This window comes from Oncorhynchus mykiss, chromosome 15, assembly GCF_057628025.1.
Source record: "Oncorhynchus mykiss isolate SJ-2025 chromosome 15, ASM5762802v1, whole genome shotgun sequence".
NCBI classification, from domain to species: domain Eukaryota; kingdom Metazoa; phylum Chordata; class Actinopteri; order Salmoniformes; family Salmonidae; genus Oncorhynchus; species Oncorhynchus mykiss.
Window position 1 is genome coordinate 45,755,645 of NC_143036.1, and position 19,150 is coordinate 45,774,794.

Here is a 19,150-nt window from a genome sequence, read left to right on the forward strand (position 1 = left end):
GCATTACGGTGAGAACTACCAGAACCCCTCTACTAAATCTTCTTTATACCATCATGAAAATACTCCAGGAATATAACCTAGTTTATAATTCTTGTCCGTCATTAAAAAAGTAACTGCCAACCGTTGTAAAACTAAGAGGATAGAATATTGTGCTTCTCAAGTGACCCTAGATCAGCTCTTCCTGCTAAATACCATTCACAAAAACGATGAAGGCATGGAATGTAGAAATCTGACACTAGACTGACTGACTGTCCTCCTCTAGCTCACTTCTCCCTGCCTTGGTCGGTGCAGGTCAGTGAAGGAGGTCTGGGGGTACCTGGGTCCGAACACACTGACAGGGAACACTATCCCATGAAGGTAAACCCTGAGGCGGGGAATAACCATGTGATACAATTACAACATCTATTCCATCTCCCTGTCGTTTCTCTTCTCCATCTGTCCCTCTCTCTAGTTGCACGTTGTTCACATCAAGGAGCCATACAATAGTCTAGAGGCTGAGCATGATACGTCAGGTATAGCGCTGCTCACCTTCCAGTTCGAGGTACTGATCAACCAATTAACTCACAAATTCCAATTCACATCCAGCTGCAAATTCAACACATTTCTCCAATATCAGTGTTGTTCCCAGGAGTCCAATGATGATCACCCTCACTACAATTCTTATAGAAGCCCTGGGAATTGTCCAGAATAACAGTAACTTTACATTCATACCTTTTTCACAATATCCTACCAACCTGAACCAGCAAGGTTCCAGCAACTATGGTGGATGCATTCCAGTAGTTTAGTTCAGCAGGTCTAGGCTCAGAAGTGTGAAAAGGGTATTAGAACCATACAGTGTATACTGCCCTGTCCTCTCCCCCTACCCTTCCCTCCTCAGGGAATCAAAGCAGTCCCAGGGTTCAGACTCTGACATCATTCCCCCCTCACATGATCTGCACAACTACTATTGATACTACCAATCCTCGACTTCGGCGATGTCATTTACAAAATAGCCTCCAATACCCTACTCAACAAATTGGATGCAGTCTATCACAGTGCCATCCGTTTTGTCACCAAAGCCCCATATACTACCCACCACTGCGACCTGTACGCTCTCGTTGGCTGGCCCTCGCTTCATACTCGTCGCCAAACCCACTGGCTCCGTGTCATCTACAAGACCCTGCTAGGTAAAGTCCCCCCTTATCTCAGCTAGCTGGTCACCATAACATCACCCACCTGTTGCACGTGCTCCAGCAGGTATATCTCTCTGGTCACCCCCAAAACCAATTCTTTCTTTAGCCGCCTCTCTTTCCAGTTCTCTGCTGCCAATGACTGGAACGAACTACAAAAATCTCTGAAACTGGAAACACTTATCTCCCTCACTTGCTTTAAGCACCAGCTGTCAGAGCAGCTCACAGATTACTGCACCTGTACATAGCCCACCTATAATTTAGCCCAAACAACTACCTCTTTCCCTACTGTATTTATTTTATTTGATTTATTTTGCTCCTTTGCACCCCATTATTTTTATTTCTACTTTGCACATTCTTCCACTGCAAATCTACAATTCCAGTGTTTTACTTGCTATATTGTAATTACTTTGCCACCATGGCCTTTTTTTACCTCCCTTATCTCACCTCATTTGCTCACATCGTATATAGACTTGTTTCTACTGTATTATTGACTGTATGTTTGTTTTACTCCATGTGTAACTCTGTCATTGTATGTGTCGAACTGCTTTGCTTTATCTTGGCCAGGTCGCAATTGTAAATGAGAACTTGTTCTCAACTTGCCTACCTGGTTAAATAAAGGTGAAATAAAATAAAAATAAAACGTGGGCTCCATGACAACACCGGGCTGTGACCAGGCGGTTGTTTGAACACAGTTCTACAGGACCATCCCTGTCAGCAACAGACAGGTAGGGGATAAAGGTGACTGGGGTTAGGCTCAAGTCAGAGTGGGGTTTTTAGAGATGCTGACTACACGAGGTCAGCAGAAATCCTGACCCTTTCTGTACTGGGGAGGGCAGTGGCATAAAGTACTTAGGTACAAAAAAATACCTAAGTAGTACTAAAGTAGTTTTTTGGGGGGTATCTGTACTTCACAATTTAAATGACAACTTTTACTTCATTACATTACTAAAGAAAATAATGTACTTTTTCCTCTATACATTTTCCTTGACAACCAAAAGTACTCGTTACATTTTGAATGTTTAGAAAGACAGAAAAATTGTCAAATTCATGCACTCATCAAGAGAACATCACTGGTCATCCCTACTGCCACGGTCATCCCTTCTGGCGGACTCACTAAACACAAATTCTTAAGTTTGTAAAAATGTTGGTGTCCCTGTCTAGAGACTTAAATAAAAATTCCAATGGTTGTATGGTTTGCTTAATATAAGGAATTTGAAATGATTTATACTTTTACTTTTGATACTTAACTATAATTTATCAATTACATTTACATTTGATACTTAAGTATATTTAAAACCAAATACTTTTACTTAGTCAAGTAGTATTTCTGTGTGACTTTCACATAAGTCATTTTCTATTAAGGTATCTTCACTTTTACTCAAGTATGACAATTGGGTACTTTTTCCACCACTGCTGCTGCACTGAGGGAGCTCACAGTCAAAGATAGGTCCAATTCCAAAACGACCTCTAGACACTTCTCAATTACCTGAAAGCATTAGACACGCAATATGTTTATATTCTGGGAAATATGTATCTTCTGGGCAATACTCTAGACTAGAGCAAACAAGATATGGCGGCGTTCCAGCCAGGTCTTTTCTTCTTCTTTCAATTACGACTGACTGAATGATGACAGTGCTTCTCTGACTGAGTGGAAGGTTAGCCCTCTATGTCAACACGCTATATGTATCTTCCATGAAGAGCCAGTGACAACATTTTGTAAATAAGCAACATTTAATTAATCATCAACACATTAAGACAAAAAGGTATGAACTGTCTGAAATATATAGTTGTACAAATCACTACTATCGAGGTTAATATATCTAAATGCACTAAAGTTTTGAACTCCCATTTTTCTAAATCGATCTAAAGTGGTAACCATGGCATCTACCGGTATTTTAAAAAGGCACTTTACATGGCCTGAGCAACAAGGCAGTCCTACAGAATGAACCCAATGTTTTCTAGATTAGACACTGTTCTCGAAGGCAAACAATGGTTCTTAACCACTGGGGGGCAAATCCTAACTACTACTTTAGTCAAATTATAACTTAGTCATACATGCATGGATGTGATGTTATCGGGAGACAAAGAGAAAATTGGAACTTAGGATACACCCCAGAGATCCATTTGACCAATGTTGCTTGTAAAGGTTCATGTTGGGGTCAAAAGTTAAACGGTGAGGAGGAGAGGTCACTGGACCTGTTTCTTCAGCCAGGTCCTCATGTGCTCCACCTGTGCTGCCACGCTACTCTTGGCCGTGCCACCGGGGGCACTGTACTGCTCCACACTGCTACTGTAGTCCCACACTGCAGACACATCACTAGAAAACAGAGGGCTGGAAGGAGGAGCAAGGGGAGGGTGAAGTGGAAAAGAAGGAGTGGGGGGGCAAAAGAGTGTTACTATGAAGAAGTGTGTGCATGCGTGCTTGCGCTTACCTGGCAGTCCGCAGATCCTCCACAGTGAGTTGGTTCAGGGGAATGCTCTTGGATTCAGCCAGAAACACAGCTTTACCTGAGATACCATGAGCATCTCTGAACGGCACCTGGCGAGAGAGAGCGAGATAATTTAATACCACAATTGTGACACAGAAACAGTTCAAATTCAAACCACACCATGATTGTGATGAACACACAAACACACATATCCCTGGTTTGAGTGGATACTTCGTACTCACCCCCTTTCTGACGAGGTAGTAGGCCAGGTCAGTAGCCAGCATGTCAGGACTGAGGGCAGCTTCCATCACACTGGGATTGATCTGATACAGGAAACAGGAAATGGGTCAGAGAAATTGGTTGTGAAGGATGTTGTAGGGCACTAAGGTGTAAGGGTTTAGGATGTAGTAGGTATGGCACAATGGTCTAAAGGTGTACAGTGTTGTGCACTAGGGTGTAGCATCTAAGGTGAATGGGGTCAGGTGTAGCATCTCTCACCTTTAGAGTGGACACGACACCTGTGGTGACCTGCAGCACAGCGTGTACCGTGTCAAAGCAGTCAAACATGGCCTCCTTATCCTCCTAGAGAGTCAGAGAGCGAGATAATTATCACACACACCACACACACAGACACACACACACACACACACGTGTGACTGTACCTGCAGATCTTTGTTGTAGGTGCTTGGCAGGCCCTTCAGGGTCATCAGAAAGCCTGCACACTGACACACAGGACAGGGCACAGGTTTACACTAGTGATGCACCAATATGACATTTTTGTCTGATACCGATATCTGATATTTTCCTTGCCAAAAAAAACCAATATCAATAACCGATATTTAAAATTTGTGGCCTTTTAACTATTTAACTGTACTAGAATGCTTAACACACACACACACACGGACGCAGCGGTCTAAGGCACTGCATCTCAGTGCACGAGGCATCACTACAGTCCCTGGCACGAATCCAAGCTGTATCACATCCGGTCATGATTGGGAGTCCCATAGTGCAGCGCACAATTGGCCCAGTGTCGTCTGGGTTTGGCCGGGGTAGGCCGTCATTGTAAATAAGAATTTGTTCTTAACGGACTTGCCTAGTTAAATAAAAGGTTACACACACTGACCAAAAAGTTATTTTGTTGGCATTTACTTATGTCCCCATTACCAGTAACCAGGATTTCTATAGAACGCTGTTTGGGTCTTTGCATGTCAAAAAAGATAGACAATAGATACTGATACAAACAACACTATTTGACCAATCAGGACCTGAATATGACTGCACGCCACATAATAATTTAACGCGTTTTTTACGTAATTACAAATTGATTACACTATCACTCGTATTTCATATGTCACAACGATTCATCGATACGTATGCTACGATGCTGGTAAAGTTGTCTCACTGTGCTGGTCATAAAAAAAATAAGCTTGCTAGCTCATGGATGCAAACCAAAAACATAGATAAATCTGTTTCAGTAGCTATAGTTAGCTAGCTAACTACATAGCTAGGTGTCATCTAAAATAACCCTCCTTTATAACAGTTCTTATTTGATTAATGCTGGTCAGACCCATCTATGTGAAGCTAGACAATAAGGATTAGCCACAATAGTAGACTTTGTGGTTAGCCTTCAAAATAAAAGTATATAATTGACAGTGATGCAAATGAATACAAATAGTAGTACTATTCCATAATTGAATAGATAATTTCTCTCTCTCTTTTTCTCTCTCTCTCAGAGGACATGAGCCCTAGGACCATGCCTCAGGACTACCTTGCATGATGACTCCTTGCTGTCCCCAGTCCACCTGGCCGTGCTGCTGCTCCAGTTTCAACTGTTCTGCCTGCGGCTATGGAACCCTGACCTGTTCACCGGATGTGCTACCTGTCCCAGACCTGCTGTTTTCAACTCTCTAGAGACAGCAGGAGCGGTAGAGATACTCTTAATGATCGGCTGTGGAAAGCCTACTGACATTTACTCCTGAGGTGCTGACTTGCTGCACCCTCGACAACTACTGTGATCATTATTATTTGACCATGCTGGTCATTTATGAACATTTGAACATCTTGGCCATGTTCTGTTAAAATCTCCACCCGGCACAGCCAGAAGAGGACTGGCCACCCCTCATAGCCTGGTTCCTCTCTAGGTTTCTTCCTAGGTTTGGTCTTTCTAGGGAGTTTTTCCTAGCCACCGTGCTTCTACACCTGTATTGCTTGCTGTTTGGGGTTTTAGGCTGGGTTTCTGTACAGCACTTTGAGATATCAGCTGATGTAAGAAGGGCTATATATCAATGACATGGGGTATCAGTCTACTCTGACTGATACCTGACTAACCCGGTCAGGTCGAGCCTCACTAGCCAGATGAAGCTAGCTGGCTGCTTATAACGTTTGATTTGGGCAACAGGGTTAAGTAGCTGGCTAGCTACTTATGTTCATGAAATGATGTTCAATTTCAATAGGTGAACAACAATACTTACTCCAAGGATTCCTAAATCATTGCTAAGAATAATGAAAATGACTGCAGTTCCTACTGGTCATTGTTTTCAGGCTGGTTGTATTGGTACTAGCTAGTTACCAAGCTAAAGCTAGCTAGCTATCCCAGAAGTTGCAGTCGAACAAATAATGCTTTGTTACCAAAGCGGTATTGTAAACACATCTTTCGTGGACGATGTTTGCAGGGTTTTTTGTACAGCTTTGACAGTGCTACTGATAGTAGTGGTGGCGCTTGGCTTGCACGTGGAAATTCAGAACACACACCATTCTATATTAGAACTGTGTTATTTGACGTTTCAAATACTGTTATTGTCAAATAGTGTTATCATTTTTGACACTCAAAGACTCAAAAGGCATTCCATAGTATGTCGTGAAGCTAATAGCAGTAACGCTATTACTGTGCAACTCTGGTAGGGCAACATATGAACAATAGTGCACTTGGTAACGTTAGTGTGTACCGGTGCTCGACCAGTCGCGAAAGCCAACATCACCCACGACAGAGAACGGCTAAATGTCAAGGGCAATGAATTCCATTACCTTGGCGTTAATGGATTTCACCTTTGAGTTGTCTCGCTGACATTTTCTTACTCTTTCAAATGACTGCTCGATACACACAGCAGACATTGTGGGCTAAGGTTAGGAATGCTGTGTTGCAGGTGAAGCACAACATTTTACGTGGCGTCAGTACGTTATATAGGTATGCACGTCAGCTTTGACATCGGTTTTTCACATTGACGTAAACTAGACAGACATCGGGCCGATCCCGATGTTGGCATTTTTAGCTAATATCGTCTGATTCCGATATGTTCAACAATATAGCGGGCATCCCTAGTTTACACACACTGATAATACTATTAATATAATAAAGGATGCTTGCTTATTATAACATAAATAATGGTGTTCTAATGCGTTTCAGTTGGGGTCTTACTCTGCCAAAGACACGGCCAGCTTTACTCCTGATCAACTCCAGACTGTCAGCATTCTTCTTCTGAGGCATCAGACTGCTGCCTGTGCTACACACACACAGAGAGAAAGATTGTTAGAATATAACAAAGGAAAAAAGGAGAACATATTGTTTTGAGTTCAGTCATCACACACACACACCTGTATGCGTCAGAGAGTGTGAGGAAGGAGAACTCCTTAGTGCTGTAGAGCATCAGGTCCTCTGCCATCTTACTGAGGTGCGTCAGACACAGAGATGCCCAGAACAAGAACTCAGCTGAGAGAGGGAGGGGAGGGTGGAGCCAGCGAGCGAGACAAAGCATGAGCAGTGCAATGCAGTGAGTCGGTTAATGCCAATATTTCTCAACTTCACATCTACATGTCTTCTCAGAATAGTAATAAAGCCAATGTGGTTACCATACCAATAAAGTCCCTCTGGCCTGTGGCGTCCATGCTGTTGATGCTGATGTCATCAAAGGCCAGCTCTACAGGGGCAAAGAGGGAATAGGGTGTGTCTTTTAAGTGTTTGGACCGCAGCCACTGACTTGGTACATGTGTATAATTAATTGACATTTTGCCTTTTGCGTGTTATAACCGTTCATAAGAGTTCACGGCTCCTTATGTATGTTTATAGCTTATGTATGTTTAAAGGAGCTGATTATCTATGCAGGTTGACTCTCACCTTGACGCAGCATTTCCCTGTCGATGTTGAATGGAGTTCCAGCTATTGCTCCACTGGGTAACAAGAGTAGACAAGGTATAACTAACTCACAGATGACATAACCGTGTGTGTGTGTGCGTGCACGCTCGTGTGCGTGTACCTTCCCAGGGGGAGCACGTTGACTCGTCTATTGATCTCCTGAAGCTGTTCCACGTCTCTGCTCAGGGCCACCGCATGACTGGGGAACAATCATAGAAATATGTTTAGACTAACAACATCCCCGACCACCTCAATTCTGCCTTTAATGTGCAACATTTGAAACTGTGTTTTTTACATTGGATAAAAGTAGAGACTCAGAGCTAGAAAATAGTATATCATATACTGCAGGAACAACGGGGAAGTAATTCTGCTTTGAAAGTCGACAAACTTGTAACTCGACAAACTTGTAACTCGACAAACTTGTAACTCCACTTTTGAGAAAATGGCCCTTGAATGTTTTGGCACACCTACTGGAGAGCTCTCCTTTGTCTACACCTATTAACCATTGTTCACACCCTTCTAAGCCTTAGCCCCATCTAAATCTTTAACAATTCACATGTGAGGCCATGTGCTAAACAAGGTGAGTAAGGTAGTAAACAACCCAAGATTAAGACTAAAAGTAGTATCCTACAATGAGGAAAAACTCCAGGTAAAAATACATTTGATCTAGTCCTTGGCAGATGTCCTAATCTGAATTTGGTGCAGGTCATGTTGTTCTTCACATTACCACCTCTGGTAAACAAACAATATATTAAATAAAATCAAAGTTCATTTGTCACATACACAGGATACAGAAGGTGTAAAAGGTACAGTGAAATAGTTACTTGCATAGTAACAATATAAAAAAGAAGATGAAATGTTAAAACATCCTGAGCAATCTACACACAATACAAAAACGATTTCAGAAATCTTTACAAATGTAAAACAGAAATACCTTATTAACATAAGTATTCAGACCCTTTGCTATGAGACTCGAAATTGAGCTTAGGTGTATCCTGTTTCCATTGATCATCCTTGAGATGTTTCTACAACTTGATGGGAGTGCACATGTGGTAAAGTCAATTGATTGGACATGATTTGGAAAGTCACACACACACCTGTCTATATAAGGTCCCACAGCTGACAGTGCATGTCAGAGCAAAAACAGAGCCATGAGGTCGAAGGAATTCTGTTGAGGCACAGATCTGGGGAAGGGTACCAAAACAATTAGGATGCATTGAAAGTCCCAGAACACAGCGGCCAACATCATTCTTAAATGGAAGACGTTTGGAACCACCAAAACTCTTCCTAAAGCTGGCCGCCCGACCAAACTGAGCAATTGGGGGAGAAGGGAATTGGTCAGGGAGGTGAACAATAACCTGATGGTCCCTCTGACAGAGCTCTAGAGTTCCTCTGAGGAAATGGGAGAAACTTCCAGAAGGACAACCATCTCTGCAGCACTCCACCAAATCAGGCCTTTTTGGTAGAGTGACCAGACAGAAGCCACTCCTCAGTAAAAAGGCACATGACAGCCCGCTTGGAGTTTGAAAAAAGATTCTCTGGTCTGATGAAACCAAAATTGAACCCTTTGGCCTGAACGCCAAGCATCACGTCTGGAGGAAACCTGGCACCATCCCTACGGTGAAGCATGGTGGTGGCAGAATCATGCTGTGTGGATGTTTTTCAGCAGCAGGGACTGGGAGACTAGTCAGAATCCAGGCAAAGATGAACAGAGCAAAGTACAGAGATCTCAGACTAGAGTGAAGGTTCACGTTCCAACAGGTCATGGAGACTCATATCTCCCTCACTAGCTTTAAGCACCAGCTGTCAGAGCAGCTCACAGATCACTGCACATAGCCAATCTGTAAATAGCCCATACAATTACCTCATCACCATATTATTTATTTTGCTCCTTTGCACCCCAGTATCACTACTTGCCCACTCATCTTCTGCACATCTATCAACCCAATGTTAAATTTGCCATACTGTAATAATTTTGCCACCATTGCCTATTTATTGCCTCACCCCCCTTATCCTACCTCATTTGCACACACTGTATATAGACTCTCTCTATTGTATTATTGACTGTATGTTTGTTTATTCCAGGTGTAACTCTGTGTTGTTTGTGTCGCACTGCTTTGCTTTATTTTGGCCAGGTCGCAGTTGTAAATGTGAACTTGTTCAACTAGCCTACCTGGTTAAATAAAAGGTGAAATAAAATTAAAAACATCAACGCTAAGCACACAGACAAGACAATGCAGGAGTGGCTTCGGGACAGACAAGTCTCCGAATGTCCTTGAGTGACCCAGCCAGAGCCCGGACTTAAACCTGATCGAACATCTCTGGAGAGACCTGAAAATAGCTGTGCAGCAATACTCCCCATCCAACCTGAGAGCTTGAGAGGGTCTGCAGAGAATGGAAGAAACTCCCCAAATACAGGTGAGCCAAGCTTGTAGCGTTATACCCAATAAGACTCGAGGCTGTAATTGCTGGCAAAGGTGCTTCAACAAAGTACTGAGTAAAAGGGTCTGAATACTTATGTAAATGTCATATTTCATTTTATTATTTTTAATAAATTAGCAAAAAATGATAAAAAACTGTTTTCACTTTGTCATTTTGGGGTATAGTGTGTAGATTGATGAGGGGGAAAAAAATATTTAATGAATTTTAGAATAAGGCTGTAACATTACAAAATGTGGAAAAAGTCCAAGGGCTCTGAATACTTTCCGAAGTCACTGTATGCTCTGTAGACTGAAACAACATTCACTTTATATTCCATCAATATTTGATTCCTCAATCCTGTTTTTAACTGTGATTTAGCAACAAGCAGAGGAACATTTAGGAACATTGCAAAGATATGCAGTGGGGCTTAACAGAAGGAGAGGCTATAGTACCTCAGAATCCAGTGGCTCCATCTGATTGGCTGAGCTCTCTGCATGTGGGTGTACCCAGGAAACAGGACATCAATCTCTCTGCAGATCAAAAGACAATAGGTAAACATGATATTGTGTGTGTGTGCGTGCGTGCATACATGGAACTGCCAACTGTGTCTTAATAGGGCGTTGGGCCACCACAAACCAGCAGAACAGCTTCAATGAGCCTTGGCATAGATTCTACAAGTGTCTGCAACTCTATTTGTTGGATTTGACGCCATTCTTCCACTAGGAATTCCAATATTTGGTGTATTGTTGATGGTTGTGGAAAACGCTGTCTCAGGCCTCACTCCAGAATCTCCCATAAGTGTTCAATTGGGTTGAGATCTGGTGACTGAAGCGACCATGGCATATCGGGAAAGATCAGCGTGAACAGTTTGTCACTGAAGCTCCTGCCAAACATACCCCAACAATCACCCCTCTTTCAAAATCACTAACATCACTTCTTCTAGCCACGGTAGCCAAAATAACAGGCAACTGGGTTTGCCTAGCATTTTTATACATGGCCCTAAATGTTAATAGTGTTGGTTGACGGTAATGTGTGTGACAAGTCAGTCAAAACAGCATCCATATTGCTCTAGCCGGCAGCCTTGTGGAGATTCAGAATCTAACCCAGCAAACTAGTTTAGTCCTCAGAGGGACAGGTTTACACCCTATCCTTTTTCCCCCCCATGGTCCTTCGAGACGGTTTAGCAACCAACGGTTTTTCATGTTCCTGCAAAACACCGAATTCTGACTTGGCTACAGTGAAGATGTTCCAGTACCCAGATGAAGAACAGTTTCCGAACCCCTGGATGCAGATGAGTTAGTTTGCATTCCCATATGCCAAAAGGGGCTGCTGTCACCACCCACACACACAAAGCTGTCGCTTCCCAGAGGAAGAAGAGCTGCGAGGCCTTACACCCCTCTCTCATGGTACAGTCGACCACCCATATTCCAGGGATCCTCAGTAGTCATGGAGTGACCAGACCCTATCCAGTTGGGGGGATGCAGAGGGACTACGAGGAGCTGCTTTATGAGAGGGAAGAATTCAGGAGGGCGTACTCTAGCCATTCCCAGCCTGAGCCACAACAGCGGGAGCACCAATATTGCCGGGCCAGAGCCATCGTCACCTCCACCGACGATACTCCCCGACTTGGCCCGGCTACTCCTGAGAGACACTACTCCAAGCCCTCCAATCCGAAGAGTTCACCACCTCCACAGGACCGTTGGGACTTCCACTACATCCAACAATGGCCAAGCTGCTCTCCTGACTGACATCCCACTAGAGCACTGGGTCCCCTTCTGCTTCCCAGAGATGCCTACCTCCCCAGCAGACCGACAACTCTAGAGTGCACAGTCCATCACACCAAAGCCCCCTCAGCCTGAGCCTCGACTTTCCATAGTTAAGGAAACTTCAGCTCGAGTCGTGGAGCTACAACTGCTGCCAAGGGGTCTGTTCTGGCTGCCTTTGCAGAGTCATCCCCTACTGCCTGTGAGGAGCCTCTGCAATTTGAGGCACATGCACGGATGCCCGAGGTTCGACTATCTGCTACCCTGGAACCTTGCGCCACAAAGACTCCTACCGCTCTCCCTCAGGAGCCCTCCCTGCTCCTGGCACGGAACCCAAGCCAGAAGTGGATGATTCAACTGCTCCTAGGATGAAGCCAAGGCATGCAGCTCTTGCAAGTGCAGGAGTTCCCTTCCTTTCCGGTAGGACCAGAGTTCCCCTCCTTCCTTGTAGGGTCAGGTTTAGAGCTCCCTGCCTCCCCTGTAGGGTTGATGTTTCCTGCCTCCCTGGTAGGTCCAGTCTATCCTGCCCCGATGGTAGGCTCTCCGTTTCCGGCCGTACCAGGCCCTCAGTCGCTGGCTCTAGTTGCAGGCTCCCAGTGTTCTGGTTAAGTCCATGGACTGCTGCCTTAGTACAAGGGCCCCAGTCCTCTGCTGTTCTATTTCCACAGTCCCTTGCATTAGTAGCCTCTAAATTAGCTGCTCTGCCAGGCCCAAGGTATTCTACCCTGCTAGGCCCCACATCTGCTTCACCACCAGGTCTGCAGTCTCCTGCGCTGCACGGATCACGGCCCCACACCTTAGTGGGTATGCAGTATCCTAGCCTGCCAGGCTTACAGCCCCCTGCCAGGCTCTAAGTTAGGTGCACTGTCTGTAGGTCTGCAGTCTCTTGCCCTGCTCAGAACACAGCCCAATGCCTTAGTTGGTAGGCAGTTTCCTAGCCCGTCAGGTTTAGGCCCAAAATCTGTTTCCCTTGCAGGTCCAGAGTTGTTCTCCCTTTCAGGCTCAGAGTCAATTTCCCTGTCGTGCCCACAGTTATCAGCACCTCTAGTTTCACTTTTTCCAGCCCTAGTCGGCCCTCAGTCCACTGCTCCGCCAGGCTTTAGGTTCTGTGCCTTACTAGGTCCGCAACCTCAGTTAGTCCGTAGCCCCCAGGCTCAGTCAGCAAGCAGTCACCCTCCCTAGTGCTACACGCCAACCCTCCTGCACTCGTACCTGGACATGGGTCTCCTGTCTCACCAGGCTCGGAGTTAGCTGTTCCTCTAGGGCTGCAGTCCCTGCCCCTAGCCAGTTCGTAGACCCTGCTCAGCTTGGTTCTCAGTCTTCAGCCTTAGTAGTAAGCTTAATAAGTCTCCTGCCCTGCTAGGCCCTCAGCCCCCTGATATGGGGGACCCACCGTTCCCTGGCCCGGGGGCCTGCCGTCTCTAGTTCTGAGAGGCCGCCTGCCTCCTGCACTGAAATACCCTCCAGCCCTCAGGAAACCACCGGACATCGTCTCTGGGGCCCAGCTAGCCCCTTCCGTCAGATCCCTGAAGAGCCTCGCCCAGGGGTCCCCATCTGCTCCATCATGAGAGCCATTGCCTCCAGCAGCGGTGCAAGATTCACCAACCCGAGCAGCAGCCAGTGAGCTGCCAAAGACAGTTGTGGCTGACGTGCCACATAGTTCCTTCAACTGTGATCAGCCTCCGGCACCATTCTCAGCTCCCAAGGATGGGCCCCAGCGACCTGGCACCAGCTGAGCTAGAGGACCCTCCGCCACCCCTGAGGCATTCCACACTGTCTCCGCACCCCCTAAGCCCTGCCTGACAAGACTAGGCACGCTAGCACTAAGCTCCCCCTTGAGACCTGTGGACTCCATTAGAGACTGTGCTTTGTCCTAACAGGCAGGGCTTAGGAAGTGCACAGAGTTGCAGAGATAGTCCTTGGCCACCCAATGGAACGCCACCGGGCCTTTTTGTGGATGTTAATATTTTCATTGTAAATATAGGGGCAGCTGTACAAAAGGCCAACCTGCTCCTCTCCTCTCTACCCAACTTTCCTCACAGTCCCGTTAGGGTGATATCTCACCATCTCAGCTATCCATCACAGCCCTTTGGCTTCAGTCAATCAGCTTGCCCAAATTCACATCTGAACCCCTCCCACCCCAGGTCTAAGTATTTTTAGTCATCGAAAGAAGAAAACGCACATTTTGTATGGCGACTAAGTTGACTGTGTTTACTAGCAAGATTGTGCGTGTATCTAAGAAAAACCACAAGTTGATTCATAAATAACTGAAGAGTGTGTGTTAATACTGTGTGATAGTGATGAAGATAAATACAAGTTCTGGACTAAGAAGCATCAGTACTGTTCATGCACAGACATCCTGTAAGCAAGTCAGAATCTCCATGAATCAGCATTAAGTACATAGCGAGTGAGGGCTCAGAAGACAACCGCTCAGACAAGACCCAGTTAGCCATTTTTTCACTAAGCATGATGGGATGTTAATTCCACACCTGTGTGGATGCACCTGCTTTCAATATACTGTGTATCCCTCATTTACTGAAGTGTTTCCTTTATTTTGTCAGTTACCTGTACATAAAACTTACACTGCTGCTCTCTCCACCATGGTTGTGATGAGTTGGAGAGCGTTGCCCTTAAGAATGGAGATAGCATCCCTCAGCCACAACCTCATGTCTGTTACCACCTGATCAACCAATAGAAACACAGAATCATGTCTGAGACCCAATCATCCACCAATAAAACACAGCAGGATAGAACAATCTCAAAACTCCACTAGTTACTTCTCTTTCAAAAAACAGGCAAAGAACGTGTATTCAGCAGATCACCACACCTACCTGGTCATTTCTGCTCCTACCAGTGTGTAACTTCCCAGCTGGCTCACCTATCAACTCCTGATAAAACACACACAGAGATAAATATAATACAAATATATGCAGTGCATTCGAAAAGTATTCAGACCCCTACCTTTTTCCACATGTTAAATTATTCCCTCAATCTACACATATTACCCTATAATGACAAAGCGAAAACAGCTTTTTAGAAATGTCTGCAAATGTATTCAAAATAAAACACAGAAAAACCTTACAGTATTCAGACCCTTTGCTATGAGACTCAATTTTGCTCTGGTGCGTCCTGTTTCCATTGATCATCCTTGAGATGTTTCTTCAACTTGGAGTCTAGACGTGGTAAATTAAATTGATTGGGCATGATTTGGAAAGGCACAAATCTGTCTGTATAAGGTCCCACAGTTGACAGTGCATGTCATAACAAAGCCCGAAGCCATGAGGTCGAAGGAATTGTCCGTAGAGCTCCGAGACAGGATTGTGTTGAGGCACAGAACTGGGGAAAGGTACCAACAAATGTGGACACATTGAAGGTCCCCAAGAAGACAGTGGCCTCCATCATTCTTAAATGGAAGAAGTTTGGAAACACCAAAACTCTTCCTACTGACCAAACTGAGCAATCGGGGGAGAATGGCCTTGGTCAGGGAGGTGACCAAGAACCTGATGGTCCCTCTGACAGAGCTCTAGAGTTCCTCTGTGGAAATGGGAGAACCTTCCAGAAGGACAAACATCTATGCAGCACTCCACCAATCAGGCCTTTATGATAGAGTGGCCAGATGGAAGCCACTCATCAGTAAAAAGCACATGACAGCCCGTTCGGAGTTTGCCAAAAGGCACCTAAAGGACTCTCAGACCATGAGAAACAAGATTCTCTGGTCTGATGAAACCAAGATTGAACATCGGCCTGAATGCCAAGCGTCGCGTCTGGAGGAAACCAGGCACCACGGTGAAGCATGCGGGTAGCATCATTCTGTAGGGATGTTTTTCAGCAGCAGGGACTGGGAGACTAGTCAGAATCGAGGCAAAGATGAACAGAGCAAAGTACAGAGATCCTTGATGACAACCTGCTCCAGAGCGCTCAGGACCCCAGACTGGGGAAAAGGTTCACCTTTCAACAGGACATCAACCCTAAGCACACAGCGAAGGCAATGCAGGAGTGGCTTCGGGACAAATCTCTGAATGTCCTTAAGTGGCCCAGCCAGAGCCTGGGCTTGAACCTGATCTAACATCTCTGGAGAGACCTGAAAATAGCTGTGCAGATATGCTCCGCCATCCAACCTGACAGAGCTTGAGAGGATCTGCAGAGAGGAATGGGAGAAACTCCCCAAATACAGGTGTGCCAAACTTGTAGCGTCATACCCAAGAAGACTCAAGGCTGTAATCACTGCCAAAGGTGCTTCAAGAAAGTACTAAGTAAAGGGTCTGAATACTCATGTAAATGTGATATTTCAGGGGGGGGGTTTTATGCGTTTGCAAACATTTCTAAAAAACAGTTTTTGCTTTGTCATTATGGGTTATTGTGTGTAGATTGATGAAGGAAAACAACTATTGAATCAATTTTAGAATAAGGCTGTAATGTAACAAAATGTGGAAAAAGTCAAGGGGTCTGAAAACTTTCCGAATGCACAGTAATTCTGACAATCAGGAGTCCGGAATTGAATATTGTTACAATCTTCAGCCAGCACTCTGAATTGACGATTCAAGGTTAGCCCCACCCACACTTCACCTTTAGTCTGCGCTCATTGGCTGTGTGGATGTCCTCATCTCCAGGCTTGACCTCAAAAACACCTTTGGCCCATTCATCATGGATCTGAAACACACACGCACGGTCATCCGTAAGGGAAGTTTGGTTCATCTTCACATCTGCATTTTCATATTCATCTTCATATTGTTTGGGGATAGAATCTGTTCAAGTGCCCAGATTCTATCCCCAAACAATATGACTGATAAACAGCTAAGCAAAATAGCTACACGGACTATCTGAGTTAACCTTGTATCTTTATTGACCTTTTATTTTAACCTTTGCGCTATTAACACTCACAGGGCCCTACAAACTCACACACACTGTCACTCCAACACTCACTCACACATATTTTTACTTAATCTTTATTTAACTAGGCAAGTCAGTTAATAACAAATTCTTATTTACAATGACGGCCTAGGAACAGTGGGTTAACTGCCTTGTTCAGGGGAAGAACGACAGATTTTTACCTTGTCAGCTCAGGGATTCAATCTAACAACCTTTCGGTTACTAGTCCAACGCTCTAACCACTAGGCTACCTGCCACCCCAATATGCACATACATTTTTGCTGACTCTACACACACCCACTCACATACAAGATGCTGCTACTCTGTCTTATGTCTTGTATAGGATATATAGCCTTGTCACCTTACATACCTACCCCCATCACTCCAGTATCCCTGCACATGTAAATATGGTATTGGAACTGACTTTTTAAATATTTCCTTTATAAGTAAGTATGCTTACTTCAAACATCAGTGAGGCAAGTGGTAATTACTTTATTTTCTATTCTATAGTTTTTTTTCTATTAATACATTGTTATTGATTATTGTATTGTTGGTTTTTGAGTTTGCAAGAAAGGCATTTCACTGTACTTGTGCATGTGACATTAAAACTTGCCGTGCACATGTGAATGCAGAGAGGAATTCTGCACTAAGGCAGATTTTCAGCCGTCACCTATTAACTCCAAAAAAGCAACATGGTGGGCTATGACACATTCACACCCACTTTTTGTTGCGTTCGATAGTGTGATTAAAATTCAACGGTCCCCATAACCAAAAAAATAAGGCCATTCAAATGTCAATCGCGGTGGGTTAATGTGTGGATACATTTTAAACTTTAGGGGATATTGTTGATTTGATGTGGCCAGTACAATCTAGTAGTCTTCCACATTGTCTACCTTCTTGACTTTGTGCAGTTGCCTGTGCCCAATAATGTTTGTACCATGTTGTTCTGCTGCCATGCTATGTCGTCTTAAGTCTCTCTTTATGTAGTGCTGTGGTGTCTCTTGTCATGTGTGTTTTGTCCTATATTTGTTTAATCGAAGCCCCCCTCCCAACATGAGGCCTTTTGGTAGGCCATCATTGTAAATAAAATGACTTGCCTAGTTAAATAAATAAAACAAAATATACTGGTGCGTGTGTATTCACCTGGTCCATCCCATGTAGGATATTGTCCTTCTCCTCTGCAGTGACCAGCTTGGCCTTCTCCAGGGCTTTAGCATATGCCTTGCTGCCACGGATGTCTGCGTCCCACATCCGCTTGTCGTAGGCGATGGACGCGTTGAATTTTTCCATGATCGGGTCGGTGTCACCCACGAACCGACCTCCCCACAGTTTACTCCCCTGATAGAGACAAACAGGCAGGCATGGGCACGCAGACAGATAGACAGACAAATCAAAAAAGCCAGATATACAAATACACCGACAGAGACAGCATAGGCAGTGTCATTCGTCTCCAAATTTTCACAAAGCCGCCAGCTAGCAAACAACATTGAAACCTGTCAGCGCTGCTTTTCTTTGAAGAACCACTAGATCCAACAAGCTAGCATTAATTTAACCTAGTGAAGACCCATGTTGTCCAAGCTAGAGAAGACCCATGTTGTCCAAGCTTCTGGACAGCTGATTTGACTGCACAGCGCAATGAAAACAATCCCTGGACATACAAAGCCAAACGTGGACGAGTTTAGCTGAATCAACAGTTTTAATAAAGAAATGCATCGAAAAGTTGTCTTACATCTGCACTCGCCATTCTCTTCTCTCAAAGATACCGTAGATGTCTGACTGTTCACTACCTAGCATCAGCAAAACGTCGACGACAGGGAACAAATGGTGTGATAGGAATCAAAACCACAAATACTAGTCTTTTGCCAGCAGCACAAACAATTACGTCACTTTCGCATGGTAATGTTGAAACCTTCTAAATAAAAGCCCGCATTTCAAAACATTGCAATGTGGATAACTCATTCGAATGATATTTAATTTTTATCAATGGCCATTTTTAATGTGCAAGAAAATACATTAAGTACTTTGTTAAAACAAATCATGACCAATAATTAAGAAAAAAAGACTGTTGTTATTATCCGGTGCACAGAGAGCGCGTTTTCAAACGGACAGAGCGACACAGACTCAAAACATGTGGATATTGTGGATTCAAAGTGCATGGCGAACAAGGAAATTGACCAGCTAAAGGCAAACAGTGTACTAAATGTGGAAAATGGAATCACTTTGCAAAAGTGTGCAGAGCTTACCGTGGAAAAACAGTACACACAGTGAGCGAAGATGAAATGTCAATCAGAGTCAAACGCTGATGAACTGTTTATTGATTCAGTGACAGAAAAGTAAAATATCTGAGACAGAGCAAGCCTTTGCTGA

General features: G+C 44.4%; 1 protein-coding gene across 1 annotated transcript; it reads right to left on the reverse strand.

Moving 5' to 3' along the window:
• Window positions 1-2,884: 2,884 nt before the first annotated feature.
• Window positions 2,885-18,890, reverse strand: asl (argininosuccinate lyase). Its single transcript, XM_021563243.3, has 16 exons — window positions 18,513-18,890; window positions 17,927-18,121; window positions 16,481-16,564; window positions 14,746-14,802; window positions 14,497-14,594; window positions 10,604-10,681; window positions 7,852-7,929; window positions 7,713-7,765; window positions 7,453-7,515; window positions 7,193-7,307; window positions 7,017-7,101; window positions 4,264-4,323; window positions 4,100-4,183; window positions 3,844-3,924; window positions 3,605-3,711; window positions 2,885-3,504 (listed from the first exon to the last, which is right to left on the reverse strand). Exons 1-16 carry the CDS (start codon window positions 18,525-18,527, stop codon window positions 3,360-3,362), a joined length of 1,398 nt encoding a protein of 465 aa, XP_021418918.1. The 5' UTR covers window positions 18,528-18,890; the 3' UTR covers window positions 2,885-3,359.
• Window positions 18,891-19,150: the final 260 nt, after the last annotated feature.

Coding starts and splice junctions, on each gene's coding strand:
- asl (XM_021563243.3), bottom strand. Junction 10,682..14,496: donor ATGGTGGAGAGAGCAGCAGT/GTAAGTTTTATG, acceptor TTTGATCTGCAG/AGAGATTGATGTCCTGTTTC. Junction 3,505..3,604: donor GAGGATCTGCGGACTGCCAG/GTAAGCGCAAGC, acceptor TCCTCCTTCCAG/CCCTCTGTTTTCTAGTGATG.